Genomic DNA, 17,165 nt, shown 5'->3' on the forward strand with positions numbered 1-17,165 from the left:
AGGTGACAAATCCCTTTGAACAAGGCTCCTTCCTGTAAGTCGCTCTGGAAAAGAGCGCCTGCAAATTATACTTTTTTTAGATGCATAACATTTTGGTACCCCCCCCCTTTCGAATCAGTGATATTTATAATAGTTTACAGCCTCAGAAACACTGATGAAACCAACATAACACCACACTTTAAAACACAGATCTCTGTACCTCTGTACAAACGTACGGGGTGTTATGTATTTCTGATGGGGTGCAAATCAAAATAAAGGCATGCTTGATCAAATGAATCTGACCATGGGATATTCAGACAGCCTCAAACACTCCTAGTTGTTTATAGGTCACCTCCTAACTCCATATTCATCATGTAGAGTGTAGCACTGGTATTTGTGTGGAGGACTTCGCTAAATCAGATCATACAGAAGGGTCATTTGAAAGGGAGGGGGGTACAGTGTGTTTCCTGGAGTGCAGGTTTGATTGAATCCTGCCCTCATTTGAATGAAGTATTCATGGGGAATGTGGTGAGTGAAATATTAAACAACAGAGTGGAAGGAGAACATTGTGTGTCCAAATGACAGCTTCTCTGTAATAACATCAAAGCTTTTCTATAGTCTACCATGACTTTACTATCCTGACCAAACAATGCTTTCCTGTTGACTGACTTTGACAGAGCCAGGGGAACTTTGAAGCATAAGTCATAACCATCTCCCTCTCGCTTTCTTTCTGTGGGGTCATGAGTCATCACTATCTCCCTCTTTCTTTCTCTCTGTGGGATCGTGAGTCATCACTATCTCCCTCTCGCTTTCTCTCTGTGGGGTCGTGAGTCATCACTATCTCCCTCTCGCTTTCTCTCTGTGGGGTCGTGAGTCATCACCATCTCCCTCTCTCTTTATCTCTGTGGGGTCATGAGTCATAACCATCTCCCTCTCTCTTTCTCACTGTGGGGTCATGAGTCATCACCATCTCCCTCTCTCTTTATCTCTGTGGGGTCATGAGTCATAACCATCTCCCTCTCTCTTTCTCACTGTGGGGTCATGAGTCATCACCATCTCCCTCTCTCTTTCACTCTGCGGGGTCATGAGTCATCAATGTCTCCCTCTCTGTGGGGTTATGAGTCATCACCATCTCCCTCTCTCTTTCTCTCTATGGGGTCTTGAGTCATCCCTATTTCCCTCTCTCTTTCCCTCTGTGGGGTCTGCTCCTCCTATCTGCTCCGGGTCCGGGTTCACCCTCCTCCTCCTAACCCCCTTCCTACCCTGATTGCGTGAATGCCAAGCTTCCCCGTTATCTCTCCGCTACCCAGAATTCCCCCAAAGTAATTAGCATCTTCACATTGCCTCTGCACTGGGGCTGACACGGACTGAAGCCAGGGTGGCGACCATCTATCTGAGGGATTGGGCGAGCACGGCGAGCCATGAGAGTATCACTTGAGAGTAGCTTATAGCTAAAGTGGAGCCTCCTCAGAAGTGAATACCTCGTTAATGGAAGTGTTAAACAGACGAGCGGCAACAAAGAGCGCAAATGGGCGAAGTGTGTTATTCGTGGAATTTCTATGGTGCCGACAAAAATTCACAAGACCCATTACTCATTGGTTTAAGTGAGGGAAGAGAGGGAGGCAGCGACATGCGCAGGTTGATGCTTTTAAGAGAAGCTTCGCTTAACAGGCTGAATGAAGAGGAGATTCAGCTGTAATGGAAAGAGGCATGCTGCTTTTCAGGCCCCAAAGGAGCTTCGCTGAGTCACTGCTGGAAATGGCCTGAATCATTTCTCCTTATTCAGACTCTGGCTAGCGCACAGAGAGCTTCATTTGGTTGAGAACAACAGGAAACAAATCAGCGCTGCATCGCTAGCACAACGAATAAAAACAATGTCCTCTGCGGTGAGGCCAAATGCAGGAGACACTGCGTCTAATGGAAATGTATTTGCGGCTACCCACCTACCACCTTCCCACCACGTATTCCACCCTGGATAAGAAAATACATGTAAGCCAATTAAGGTGGCAAACAATTTGGGGTGATGGATTTGATCCATCGGCAGTATCACAGACACGTAGGCACACATAGACCGCTGACAAATTAACACAATATACTGAGCCATACACACACACACACACACACACACACACACACACACACACACACACACACACACACACACACACACACACACACACACACACACACACACACAGACACACACACATACACACCGTACCAAAGTCCACCAGCTTCACCCCTCCTTGTGTGGTCAGTAGGATGTTGTTGCCTTTGACATCCCGGTGGATGGTCTTGTTGATGTGCAGGTGATGGAGACCCTGTAACAGCAGAGATAGTAGTAATATAGTAAGTCATCGGAAAGAGGGTCATTCAATTCATAGCTGGGAAAAGTATTTTTCAGGCTTTGTCCCTCTCTCTCTCTCTCTCCCTCTCTCTCTCTCTCTCTCTCTCTCTCTCTCTCTCTCTCTCTCTCTCCCTCTCTCCCTCTCTCTCTCTTTCTCTCTCTCTCTCAAGTCCATCCACCGTTCAAAGAGCAGGCTTACCGTGAGGGCCTCGTGTATGATATAGGCAATGATCGCCTCATCCATTCTGTCCCCTCTCTTCAGCATGCCTTTGGCCAGGTCTGTCACCGAACCTCCATTGCAGAGCTACAGGCACATAAGAAAGAGAGAAGACAATGGCTTTCCTTTGCTAAACCGTAGCGTGAGTCAGCATATTCTGGCCAAAGCCGAGACAATGAGCTTAAATCTAGATATGCATACTGTAGCTTCGCATTGTGTAACACCCTTCTGATAAAAGCGCTGGGTACAAAATTAAGATTTCAGAAGGAATCTTCAAAGCTCTGAAGACCATGGTGGTGATAGTTGATTATTTTGTTCAATCTCTCTACGCTTATCTATTTGAAACAGCTTAGGGGGAGGTAGGAATCGTGTGTATAGAGAAAATGCAGATTCTCCTAAGAGGGGTATAATCGGCTTTGTGATGACTAAACTGTAATTATTAAAGATGTGCGAATCGAGGTCCTCGAATCAAGCACCTCCGCCTACTTTGGAGACTATTTCTGACAGGAAGATTAAAATCCATGCATATGCATATGCCATGATGAAAACCCATGAAAAGTGTTTTAAAGTATACATTTGGCAAAGAGCTTTACTGAGCGGCATGTCAAGGGAAAACAGACTTGTTTTCATTACCAAGTAATCAGTGCCCATTTGACACTACAAAACAAATAAAATAACCTAAGCTTGATTACACAACAAATCTCTCGTATGAAGAAATGTGACTTTCTGCATACTACATAAGGTTACAGTGCGAGCAGCAGAATCAATCTCCTTAAAGTGAGATGTGGCTCTATTATCAATGTCAACGCCTGCCTGAAAATCACAGAAAATCACAGAGAATTGCCCTAGGTGTTGCCAAGGCAACAATAATACCCCATTATTTTGGGCTGTCATCACCTGACCTCCAGATAAAGAGAAAACGCCCTTGAGTGCCGACTGAGATGTGGAGGAAACAGAGTGGCGCATAATAGTACAATCTAAGTAGCTGTGTCTAAGTACTTTATAGGCGGATACAATGGCCCCTCATCTGCATCAGTGGGAAGCTTGAATCAAGCAATAAATATTTTGTCTCTGCACTCTCAGAAATGCTACTTGTTTTGCCTGCATTTTTCATGAGGAACTGCATGCATAAAAGCATTTTTTTGCATTCTAAAAGGGAAATGTCTATTTGTCTAATTATGCGTAGAACACTTATACTCCTATAATCAGAGACATCTCTGTCTCACTTGTGCATTGAAGGGATAATGAGGGAAGAAACCTCAGTGGTTACAGATAATTAGAAGCACCCTCTTGTGGAGGACAACCGAAAAATGCTTCACATTCATTCTCAGAGTGAGTCACAAAACGCAAAGTGTAATCATCAATGCCATCATGTCTCCTACGACGTAATGGTAACAAGTTATAGAGAGTTTATAGCGTTTTTTGTTGATGTTTGTTTCCATGATCATTCACACGTCACGGGAAAAGCAAGCAAAAACAACGTTTTAATGCTAAATTCCCAAAGGAGGAGGATGGGAAATGGATGGAGGAAAGATGCAGTAACACAACCAGGTTTTTATTGAGAGCTTCTCTGTTGGTGACTTGGTAAGGAGTTCCCAAAAAGACAGATCCATTTTCTGATCTCATTAACATTCTGTCCACATGGCCCAAAGCCATTGTGCACTGTGTCTCTGCCCTCATGTTTCTCTGCCAGTTACATGCACTCATTGAGCTAACCACAGGGAGTTGTAATTTGCCTGTTCCACTTAGCCTGCAGTTTACAGTACACAGTGTGCACTTTTGAAATGGGAGAAAGGAAAGGAAATGGTTGGAATACACAGTCCTGTATAAAATTAATAATACAAATACTGAGCTATGTTGTATGCTCCAAAACATTTGAAAGTTGTGTTATTTTAAACTAAAAAAAGATAGGTGTCAAAATGATTGCTGCCCGTTTTCAACCACTGGTGTGTGTGGCCAAAGAACCCCAAAACAATTTGTCATCGAAAGAAGGATGCATAATCAGAAAAGACCCCTTGTACTTACAGTGAAATATGGCGGCCGAGATAGAAGTTATGGGGCTATTTTGCTTCCACTGGTCGTGGGGCCCTTGATGAGGTCAACGACACAATGAACTTTACCCAGTACCAGGACATTTTAGCCAAAAAACCTGGTTGCCTCTGCCAGGAGGCTGAAACATAACCGCAAGTGGATCTTCCAGCAAGACAATAACACCAAGAACTAATAAAAATCCACAAAGAAATGGTTATTTGACCGCAAAATCAACATTTGCCTTTGGCCATCTCCGTCTCCAGACTTGAAACCCATTGAAAACCCGTGGTTTGAATTGAAGAGGGCAGTCCGTAAAAACAGATGAAGGACATCAAGGATCTGGTAAGATGAATTGGTCAAACGGCTCAGTGTTGTCATACTTCCGTAGCAATGCAAACAGTGGTGCCAATCATTTTGACACGTTAAAATCTACAAAAATAGAAAGACACCTAGTTAAATCAAATCTGAGCAGTTGTGTTAGCAGAAAATAATAGCATTTCTGATTTTTTTGGGAGCACACAATATAGCTCAGTATTTGTCTTTTTTGCTCATCTTTATCAAGGGTGCCAGTCATTTTGGTCATGACTGTAGGTGGATGTGATGCTTTGATATGCTTAACTTCTCCTATTGTCTTATGTTTCCTTCAACACTTAGATACGGAGGTCAAGACGTGTGATGACGACAGACAAGATGAGTGGCAGCCAGGTGGTGTATTGTCAGGGAAGGCAGATGATGTCAAGCACCCTTCACATGTGAGAGCTTCACACAGACCCCTAGAGGGCTGAACATGGGCGAACTGATTTGCCCTCGCAAGGACTAAACCATGGTATGTTGTCTCTGCATGTCTGTCTGTCTGTCCTGGTGATACGGAAACACATTGTTATATAGAAGCTCAGTCAAAACCCCAGTATTCCAGAAACTGTAACAGTAATACTTCACTTCCCTTCCTGCAAGCCCCGGCTATTTCCTATCAGCCTTTGCAGACAGACTGCAGTCGAGCAGAGCGTATCAGAAGCCTCTGCAGACAGGAGCGTCTCAGCGAGCCGGCTGAGCCTGACGTCAGAGTCCACATCACTGCCGAGATCACCTGTCATCATTAAATTACACAGGGCAAGGCAGACCGATCCATTTTAATGAGCTAGCTAGGCTCCAGTGCCATGGTATTAGCCAAGCTAAACGTTAGCACTCGCTCTCCTGGCCGCACAGTTTGGTCTTCTAGAGTGCCCCATTTCACGCCAACATGAATTATTTTGGACATGTGAAAAAAGACGACATGTGAAATTTCACACTCAGCTACATTGTTTTCTATTTGGGATTACCTAGATGTAGCATATTATCTTATGAAGTTCTTGCATTTGAGTCACTTCAAGTCATGTTGCCAACTACTGTTACAGGTACACATCCAGAAATAGCTAATTCCATCAATAACCACATTTGGCCCTAAACCAGAACCCATCCAATCAGATAGAACTGGCTCTTCTGTCAACATTGGTCAAATATCCCCAGAGTTCAGACTACACGAAGAACATATACTTTATTGGCTTCGTTTTGAAACCTCGTGGTTATCTCCCCACGAGAGACGGTGGGCACATTATTGCAGTCAGCTTTGGACAAGACATCAACATAATTCCTCACATGTTGTATGGAAATGACTTGAGACTTAGGGGCTAATACTGTTAGCTGCCATCACCGGCTCCATCCCCCTACCTTCTGTTAGACTAGCTGTTGGATTTAAAAGTCTTAGCCTGCTATTTATACCCACAATAAAAATGGAGGGATGGTATGAAATACTGTACACAAACTAATTACCACAACCATAAAGTCATAAACACCAGCTATTTCAATCTATTTTCTTCAAATCAGATTTTAAACCTAACCTTAACCCTAACCACGCTGCTAACCTTATGCCTAACTCTAATCTTAAATGAAGACAAAAGCACATTTTTGTTTTATGACATTTATACGATATAGCCTTTTTGACTTTGTGGTTGTGGTAGCTAGTGGAAACCCGATGACGTTAGCTAACTAGTAGTAGAGATGTGAAGCTTTCTGAGCTCCATACTGGGTCATCATCATTGCTATACCGGGTCCTGTCAATCATTAGCTGAGAGCTGTCTGTGGGTACTGTGAGTCATCACATGATGATCCCGCCTATAGGATATGTGGACCTTAACCAATCACCCCAATGCAACAAGACAGCTTCAAAAGAAATGCATATTGTGAATCACCATAGTTCTTCTTTGTCAGCTCAAAGGTTTGGCCAGTAAAGCCTCGAAACAGAACAGGACATGATCCAATACAGATCAGGTGCTGCTTTTGTCATGTAAATGAAGAGAATGGATCAAAGACCATGAAAAGGAAGAAGAAACGATGATGAGGATGTCACAAATATGTATGCCCCCCCTCCCCATACCAGCCCTTTTGATTGGGCATTCCATTTTAAGCTTGGGGATGTTTTCTCTACAGGTGCAGCTAGTTATATTGAGCAGTATAATTGTGTAGATCTATGTTTACTGCAGCACAAAGAGATGTCTCCATAAAAGGACACAAAGATTTCTTGAAAGAAGAGCTACGCAAGGTTTTCTGACGTGTACATATCTCATGTTCTCCTTTGTTACTTTTCAACTTGTAACAAAAATGATGTTTTATCATTGTGTGTGTGTGTGTGTGTGTGTGTGTGTGTGTGTGTGTGTACGTGTGTGTACTTGTGCGTGTTTGGTCCTCAGGCCAAGGTCTCTTATTTCTGACTGTGTTTAATTTAAAGCCCTAACAAACAAAGCCATTATAAACCTCATTGTCAATTAATAACGGCCAGAGTTGGCGACGACCTGGAGTCGGGGAGAATAAGGGCAGTGTTTTTAAGGGAGTAAAATGGAGGCTTGTGAAGACAACAGAGCTGAAAGACAAATAGTGTGTTTCAAAAAATATTAAATGAAACATGATTAGATGCATGTTATTAGCACCTTATATGAAATGATTTCACAACTTAAAGCGTAGAACAGAACACTTGATTGCTGTTCAGATGAAGGTATTGGGGACACAAGAAGCAGAGTGGCCGAGGGTTTGAAGCAGCGGCACACTATGATTGATATATGTGAGTAAAAAAGCAAAGTGCCGGTCTATTTAAACGTCAGACCCCGGATCCATCTTCTCAGCTCATTTCACAGACGGAACAATTATCTACCCCTATCACAGGGATCGCTGTCTCAATATTTATGTCTCCCGGTGTATAATGAACGCAATCTCTCCCCTGTTAGTTTATCTGCATTAAACATGCCATCGCTGCAATGATCCTTCATTATTATGGTGGGATGGTGGTCATAGAATTGATAGTTGCAGTGTGCTCCAATACTAATCATGCCAACGTGCTTCACGGTAATTGTTTGGTTGTTTTGGATCATTTTCATTGGTTTAAAAATAAGTCTGTACCATATTTAGCCATGTATGTAGCAATATGTAAAAGCTGACGACAACTGCCATAACACTGTGACAACGGCACTACTGATGACACTAACCGTTGTTTGGGCGTATTGCCGTTCAACTAGCTTACCTACATAAGAGTTTGCATTACAGTTTAAGTCTGGTGTTATCAGCTCAGAGGTTCTCCTTTGAGCTTTGATACTGAATGACATGGCTACAAGTATTTTTACATCGGCTTACCTTCACTCATTTCGCTACACCCGCAATAACATCTGCTAAACACGTGTGTGTGACAAATAAAATGTGATTTGATTCGATCACTTCCAAAAGCACACACTGTAAGTGTAAGACAGGGTGTCATTAGGCACCGTATCTCTGTGAGGAACTGGAACCTCGACATTGTGTAGCAACTCAGTGAGGGGAAACAGTAGTAGTCAGGCATAGGTATAGCTAGCCCTGCACATAGGAAGTCACTCATATCAGACAAACCATTACACAGTTGTTGAGTAGCTGACCAGCCTGCACGCATGATTTGATTCTGGATGCAGAGATTAAAAACATATGTGAAGCTTTACTCCCTGGCACTCAAGGCCTTATTTCTTCTAATACAACAGGTGGGTGTAATCCTGGATGCTGATTGGTTCAAACTTAATTCCAGCCGGTGTCTATTCCACAAGTTACCACCGGCTAAGGCCATGACGTTAAAATTCCTACTGTTCCATCTCACTGCGCAATCCACTGTCTTATCAGCCCAAAAAGGACATTTATAAACTTGATCTCCACCACAATTTTTTTTTAGATTTGTATAAATGTTGCTGTCTATCTCTCCGACATTTGCAACATTGTTTCAATATCACAACTCAATTTTCAGCTGTCCCACCTGTCCTGGCGAGAGAGCAAATGTTCTATGCCAGGCAAAATCGCACATAATTAGCTCATTGTTATGGATGTTTCGAAATAAATGTCACTAGAAAACAGCTTAAACAAACACAAATGCTGCAATTTGCTGTTATTCTGGATGCACTGTTAGACGTGACTGTGTTAGCCGAAGTTGGCTAGCTAGCAAGCAAGGGATAAGAATGTTGCTAGCCATCACGGCAACGAAACTTTTAGAACGAAGGTCCATAGGTTGAGAACAGAAAGACTTAACGACTGGGTCTCGTCTCTGGCTACCTAACCGATAGAATGAACAACCAGCCGGCTTAGGTAGCAACCCTAGATTTGTGTCAGGACTATATCTCATGGAAGGATTAAATAGTATGAATACATTAATCAAATTAACATCTTTAATGAAAATATGTCAATCATTATTTGAATATGATGGTACACAACACCTGTCCCAATGTATCCTTCGAACACTGGCTTCTCAGGCAGTATCATTTAATTAGCCATGTGTTATGTGCTGTTAGTGAGGAGAAGACTAATGTCCACTGAATAAAATAAAAATCATAAATACAGCATGGGCACAGAATAGACAGCAATATCAAATTATGACTTATACGATGCTGGAAGAGCTATTAGTACCACAAAGATAATAATACAAATTGTAACATTGGGCTGAAATTATAGAGGTTGTTTGCATAATTGATAATAAGGGACTGAAATACTGCTTTGTGTGTTTTTCCTATCACAGACTGGAACAGGTTCCGGGATTCATCTGATGGCATTGAGGAGTACACCACATCAGTCACTGGCTTTATCATCAGTCAATGGCTTAATCAATAAGTGCATCGAGGTCGTCGTCCCCACAGTGACTGTACGTACATACCCCAACCAGAAGCCATGGATTACAGGCAACATTTGCACTGAGCAAAATGGTAGAGCTGCCGCTTTCAAGGTGCGGGACTCTAAGACGGAAGCTTATAAGAAATCCTGCTATGCCCGCCGACGAAGTGTCAAACAGGCAAAGCGTCAATACAGGGCTAAGATTGAATCGTACTACACCGGCAAAGATGCTCATTTTATGTGGCAGGGCTTGCAAACTATTACAGACGACAAAGGGAAGCACAGCCGCGAGCTGCCCAGTGACACGAGCCTACCCGACGAGCTAAATCACTTCTATGCTCGCTTCGAGGCAAGCAACACTGAGGCATACATGAGAGCATTAGCTGTTCCGGACGACTGTGTGAGCACGCTCTCTGAAGCTGACGTGAGTAAGACTTTTAAACAGGTCAACATTCACAAGGATGCGGGGCCAGACGGATTACCAGGACGTGTGCTCCGGGCATGTGCTGACCAACTGGCAGGTGTCTTCACTGACATTTTCAACATGTCACTGATTGAGTCTGTAATACCAACATGTTTCAAGCAGACCAGCATAGTCCCTGTGCCCAAGAACATGAAGGCAACCTGCCTAAATGACTACAGACCCGTAGCACTCACGTCCGTAGCCATGAAGTGCTTTGAAAGGCTGGTAATGGCTCACATCAACACCATTATCCCAGAAACCTTAGACCCACTCCAATTTGCATACCGCCCAAACAGGTCCACAGATGATGAAATCTCTATTGCACTCCACACTGTCCTTTCCCACCTGGACAAAAGGAACACCTATGTGAGAATGCTGTTCATTGACGACAGCTCAGAGTTCAACACCATAGTACCCTCAAAGCTCATCACTAAGCTAAGGATCCTGGGACTAAACATCTCCCTCTGCAACTGGATCTTGCACTTCCTGATGGGCAGCCCCCGGTGGTGAGGGTTGGTAGCAACACATCTGCCACGCTGATCCTCAACACTGGAGCCCCTCAGGGGTGCGTGCTCAGTGCCCTCCTGTACTCCCTGTTCACCCACGGCTGCATGGCCAGGCACAACACCAACACCATCATTAAGTTTGCAGACGACGCAACAGTGGTAGGCCTGAGCACCGACAACTACGAGACAGTCTATAGGGAGGAGGTCAGAGACCTGGCCGGGTGGTGCCAGAATAACAACCTATCCCTCAACGTAACCAAGACTAAGGAGATGATTGTGGACTACAGGAAAGGAGCACGCCCCCCCTTATCATCGATGGGGCTGTAGTGGAGCAGGTTGAGAGCTTCAAGTACCTTGGTGTCCACTTCACCAACAAACTGGAATGGTACTAACACACCAAGACAGTCGGGCACAAGGGCACGAGAAAGCCTATTCCCCCTCAGGAAACTAAAAATATTTGGCATGGGTCCTCAGATCCTCAAAAGGTTCTACAGCTGGAACATCGAGAGCACTGGTCGCATCACTGCCTGGTACGGCAATTGCTTGGCCTCCGACCGCAAGGCACTACAGAGGGTAGTGCGTACAACCCAGTACATCACTGGGGCTAAGCTGCCTGCCATCCAGGACCTCTACAGCAGGCGGTGTCAGAGGAAGGCCCTACAAATTGTCAAAGACGCCAGCCACCCTAGTCATAGACTATTCTCTCTGCTACTGCATGGCAAGCGGTACCGGAGTGCCAAGTCTAGGACCAAAAGGCTTCTCAACAGCTTTTACCCCCAAGCCATAAGACTCCTGAACAGGTAATCAAATGGCTACCTGGACTATTTGCATTGTGTGCCCCCCCAACCCTTCTTTTACGCTGCTGCTACTCTCTGTTTAGCTTATATGCATAGTCACTTTAACTATACATTCATGTACATACTACCTCAATTGGCTCGACCAACCAGTGCCCCCGCACATTGGCTAACCGGACTATCTGCATTGTTTCCCGCCACCCACCACCCGCCAGCCCTCTTTTACCCTACTGCTTCTCTCTGTTCATCATATATGCATAGTCAGTCGAACCATATCTACATGTACATCCTACCTCAATCAGCCCGACTAACCGGTGCCTGTATGTAGCCTCGCTACTGTATATAGCCTCGCTACTGTTATAGCCTCGCTACTGTATATAGCCACTCTACTGTTATTTTTTAACTGTCTTTTTACTGTTGTTTTTATTTCTTTACTTACCTATTGTTCACCTAAAAATTTTTTTTTAAATTGCACTTTTGGTTAGAGCCTGTAAGTAAGCATTTCACTGTAAGGCGAACCTGTTGTACTCGGCGCACGTGACAAATAAAATTTGATTTGATTTGATTTCAAAGATAGGAGGACATTAAAGTTGAATTAAAGTTACTCCTAACTAAACTCCTAATTATGTTAGTTCGTGGCTTTTTCATCATAAAGTACCAAGTAAATTTAAAAAGCCATGTGAAATACAATCTTGAGAATTACATTTTCTTTTATTTAACTAGGCAAGAACAAATTCTTATTTACAATGACGGCCTAGGAACAGTGGGTTAACTGTCTTGTTAGGGGCAGAACGACAAATTTTAACCTTGAGGATTTGATCTAGCAACCTTTCGGTTACTGGCCCAACGCTCTAACCACTTGGCTACTTGCCGCCCCAAAATAGCACAGCTCCTTGGGTTTACCATTCAACCATGAGAACCAAAAATATCAAGGTATACAATTTAGGTCGACAATATTCCCAATTAGAGAATCAAATTGGTCCCTTTATTGGTATCTTTGAAGTTTTGATAGGGTTGAGGTCTCAAACCTTCAATGGACCCAGATTGGGAGCAAAAGATGAAAGCTCCCTCATCTCCCCACATCCGCTATCTATCATAAAGGAGTCCACTAGAGAGACTGAGTTATAAGCGCAAGAGCAGAGCCCAATGAGGCCCAATGAGGAAGCAACAAAGTGAAGGATGCAATTTGTGCAGATCGTCGTCATAATGAGCAGCGTGGCATGAGGAGAGGGGATCCTCTGATCCACAATGAACCACAGAAAATTACAGTTCAGAAGGAAGGACTGTAACCATGGTGATTGCATCCTCTATCACCCATCTTCACCCCTTTGTATTTTCCCCTCTCCCTTTGTATAAATACACACACATGCACACACTCTCATACACGCACGCACACGCACGCACGCACGCACGCACACACACACACACACACACACACATGCTCACGCACGCACGCACGCACGCACACACACACACACACACACACACACACACACACACACAAACACACACACACACATGCTCACGCACGCACGCACACACACACACACACACACACACACACACACACAAACACACATGCTCACGCACGCACACACACACACACACACACACACACACACACACACACAGTCCAGTAACGTGACTGGCAGTGATTTCAGCCCCGTGGATTAGTCCCTCAGATTTGGGCTGTTGGCTTGAGGTTTTTGCCTGAGGAAAGAGTTTGCATACAGATATGCAAAACACAGTGGGGATAGAGAGTAAACAAAGTTGCAAAGCAGACTGAACTCGCCCAAACACTGGCTTTGCTTTTCTAACCCGCGGTAATTGTGCTCCACTGAAATACCTCAGGGAGCCCTAGCGAGGACTTAAAACAAAGGCACAATTGGTACATATCAACACCTGCCTTGTGACAGAATAGGATTTACTCTAACTAAGACTGCGGCCATTGATTGGTATGCTTTGGAAGTCTGAATGGTGTGGTAACATTGTATTCAGAGTATGCTTATGCTAATTATGCTAACAGAAAACCCCTGTCCTCCTGCTGGTCACATTATGGGTTTGAAGTCCGACTTTCATTCAGAGAGGAGCCTGACATCTAAAGTCAGACAGGTGATTAAACGACCCTTCCACCGAGAAGGAAACTGAGGACAGCCAGGCAGAAACATAAGCTGGCGATGTGAAAACTATCTACTGGGCTAGCATTACACCGAGAGGGGATAGATGATAATGTTCAAGCCACTCTGAACTTGGATAACAGAAATGTGTGAGCTTTGTTCAAGCTTGGCTACTTTACCTTAGATTACAGACTTGTAAAAGAGGCTAGGGTAATGGAAACAGGCTGAAGCATCACACAGAACACAGCAGCATGGAGGACAACATCAGTTAAGAAGCAGGCCAACAAATAACCTTCCCTGAGGCACAGCAGAGAGGCCGCTTGTCCTACATGCTTCGATAGGGGCTCACAAACAAATGCCGGGGATACACGTGCACACACAATCGCCTGCACACGCACGCACGTATGCACGCAGGTGCACATTTACATTCACAATCACACTCACACAACTCAAAAACGCACACACGTACACTGGCAAACACTGTTCGGTAACATACAGAAAATATCCTACATCTAGCCCTACATACAAAGATATTATGTGTTTTGACACAAACGAACACACAACTGGAATCTGAACATCCAACACAGACAGCATGTGTGACTTTTGGCGCTATGAGCTTTCTCACCAGAGCCTCTTGGGCCAGCTAACCATTATTACCAGCCATTCATATTATATTTGAAATAGTTTCTCTCGATTTTCACACCAGGAACTAAAATTTGAGGGTCAAATTTCAGACAGCACAAAGCTCAGCTAGTGGCGCATCAGATCTCGCTAACACTTTCCTCAGACGCAGGTTGACCTCGGTAACACCGTCTTGTCTGGAGCTTGGCATTCTGGGGGAAATACAACATAAAGGATGCAGAGCTACGGGCCACATTGCCTCTCACAATCATAACATCAACCAGGTCCCCTTGAATTTCTCTCTCAAATACCACCGTTTTCATAGTTGAGTCATGAAATTCACACTCAGTACGTTCAGAAGGATGAGGTTGTTTTTCATTGGGTGAATAAAAATGCAGCCTGGCAAAAAGTCTCAGCCTTCACTGCGGATATTCTTCCTCTTGAGCCAGTCAAATAGTGCGCTTGACTTGACATGTTGAAATGAGGAAATCCTTTCTAATCAAGGCATTACACTGTACTTACAGTAGAATAGTTAGTAACACTGACAAGCTTACTGGACTGCGGACATTGTGCCTTTGTATTGCCCTAAAAACTCACTACTATAAACTGTAACAATACATGCTTCAGTTTGAACAGTATTTATACATGTTGCTATTTAAATGTTCATGTTTATGTGCGTTGTATGAAAGGGTCACCTGGGGATACCTGCTATAATCCTGAGGCGCATTGCTCAGCTAAATCCTTTACCTGAGGTTGAGTCTTACCCACACCAATACTGAACATAAGCTTCCCATGATGGGGCCTCCAGGGAAGGTATCCCCAACTCAGGTCCTTCAGAGCAGTTATGTTTTCTGGTTTTCCATCCACACCTTTGAATCAACGTGTGGGCAGAAAATGTGTGGGCAGAACTGAAAAGGGGTGTGTGAGCAAGGAGGCCTACAAACCTGACTCAGTTACACCAGCTCTGTCAGGAGGAATGGGCCAAAATTCACCCAACTTATTGTGGGAAGCTCGTGGAAGGCTACCTGAAACGTTTGACCCAAGTTAAACAATTTAAAGGCAATGCTACCAAATAGTAATTGAGTGTATGTAAACTTCTGACCCACTGGGAATGTGATGAAAGAAATAAAAGCTGAAATAAATCATTCTCTCTACTATTATTCTGACATTTCACATTCTTAAAATAAAGTGTTGATCCTAACTGACCTAAGACAGGGAATTTTTGCTAGGATCAAATGTCAGGAATTGTGAAAAACTGAGTTTAAATATATTTGGCTTAGGTGTATGTAAACGTCCGACTTCAACTGTATATACTTTTTACCTGTTTCCTCCAGCATCTTCACAAGGTCCTTTGCTGTTGTTCTGAGATTGATTTGCACTTTTCACACCGAAGTACGCGTCTCCTTCCTGAGTGGTATGATGGCTGCGTGGTCCCATGGTGTTAATACTTGCGTACTATTGTTTGTACAGATGAATGTGGTACGTTCAGACGTTTGGAAATTGCTCCCAAGGATGAACCATACTTGTGGAGGTCTACAATAATTTTAGGCTGATTTCTTTTGATTTTCCCATGATGTCAAGCAAAGAGGCACTGAGTTTGAAGGTATGACTTGAAATATAGCCACAGGTACACCTCCAATTGACTCAAATGATGTCAATAAGCCTATCAGAAGCTTCTAAAGCCATGACATAGTTTTCTGGAATTTTCCAAGCTGTTTAAAGGCACAGTCAACTTAGTATTTGTAAACTTCTGACCCACTGGAATTGTGATACAGTGAATTAAAAGTGAAATAATCTGTCTGTAAACAATTGTTGGAAAAATTACTTGTGTCATGCAGAAAGTAGATGTAGATGTCCTGACTCTAACCTAAGTGTATGTAAACTTCCGACTTCAACTGTATGTTGGCGATTGCAGGGTAGTATAAAAAGTGTAATGAACTTATATTTGCAGTCGTGAAACAGCCCCTGGACACCCAGAATATACTGCACTCAGCCAGACAAGAGCAAAATCAGCTGTCCACACTGATTCGTGGAGACGGCCCAGGAAATGCAAATCCCCCCTCTGCTTCTCTCAGCACGACACAGGTTGAGCCAATGACACGAGAGCCTATATGGCCTTCTATGGGAAAGCTGTATGTCCAGACCTCCTGCTGGATCTTATACTGTTACATAATACCTTCCCCCGCCTCGGCCCTTCACCACTGTGCTGTCTACCTTGTATAGAGCCGACTAGTTGAACAAATCTATCATTGACCAAGGCACTTAACCCTAATTGCTTCTGTAAGTCACTCTGGATAAGAGTGTCTTATAATTGACTAAAATGTAAATAGTTAGTCACATTGATGTACAGCAAAAAAACATTACCTCAAGAACTAGCCACAACTGGTCCCCGTTTTTGACATCCTTCTGGTAGTACATCCCAAAGAATTTAACCACATTGGAGTGGTCAGAGAGAGCCTTGAGGATATTGTATTCTGCTTCAATCTCCTCATCGATATCCTGGAAAACAATAACCAACATGGGGTCAACCACGTAAAATGACAGAAGACTTACCATGAATCCTCAATGACCGATCTGTAACAATTTGGTGTTCTGCAGCCAAATCGTATGATACATTGTTTTGGGTCATGTTATGTATTCAATCATATGCCAAATCACAGTACATGCTCGCATCACAAAGAGGAATTAAACAGTCATAATGGAACCAACAGCTGTGGTTACTAAAATGTCATCTCAATGCTTACGAATCTGATCATCTTTAATGAGTGATTTGTGCTTGTGTTCTCTGCTGGAACCTATCAACCGATTGATTAAAAGGATGCTCCTCTCAGAGAACGGTCTATAGATAATTATTCTTCATTAATGAAAAACAGTAACAAACTCTCTACAGGCTAATGAGACAGTTATTAAGATGATGTGAGAGTTTAATGGATAAAAACAACTGT

General features: G+C 43.5%; 1 protein-coding gene across 4 annotated transcripts in view; it reads right to left on the minus strand.

The window, feature by feature from the left end:
* Positions 1-17,165, minus strand: part of LOC139367109 (myosin IIIA) — a 73,190-nt gene that overhangs the window by 45,293 nt on the left and 10,732 nt on the right. For all 4 annotated transcript variants that reach the window (XM_071105161.1, XM_071105159.1, XM_071105160.1 and 1 more), the window contains exons 3-5: positions 16,585-16,719; positions 2,526-2,630; positions 2,201-2,300 (exon numbers count right to left, since the gene is read on the minus strand). In XM_071105161.1, coding sequence (XP_070961262.1) covers positions 2,201-2,300; positions 2,526-2,630; positions 16,585-16,719 — 340 coding nt within the window. The remainder of the gene's footprint in view (positions 1-2,200; positions 2,301-2,525; positions 2,631-16,584; positions 16,720-17,165) is intronic.

The sequence above is a fragment of the Oncorhynchus clarkii genome, chromosome 15 (assembly GCF_045791955.1).
Source record: "Oncorhynchus clarkii lewisi isolate Uvic-CL-2024 chromosome 15, UVic_Ocla_1.0, whole genome shotgun sequence".
NCBI classification, from domain to species: Eukaryota; Metazoa; Chordata; class Actinopteri; order Salmoniformes; family Salmonidae; genus Oncorhynchus; species Oncorhynchus clarkii.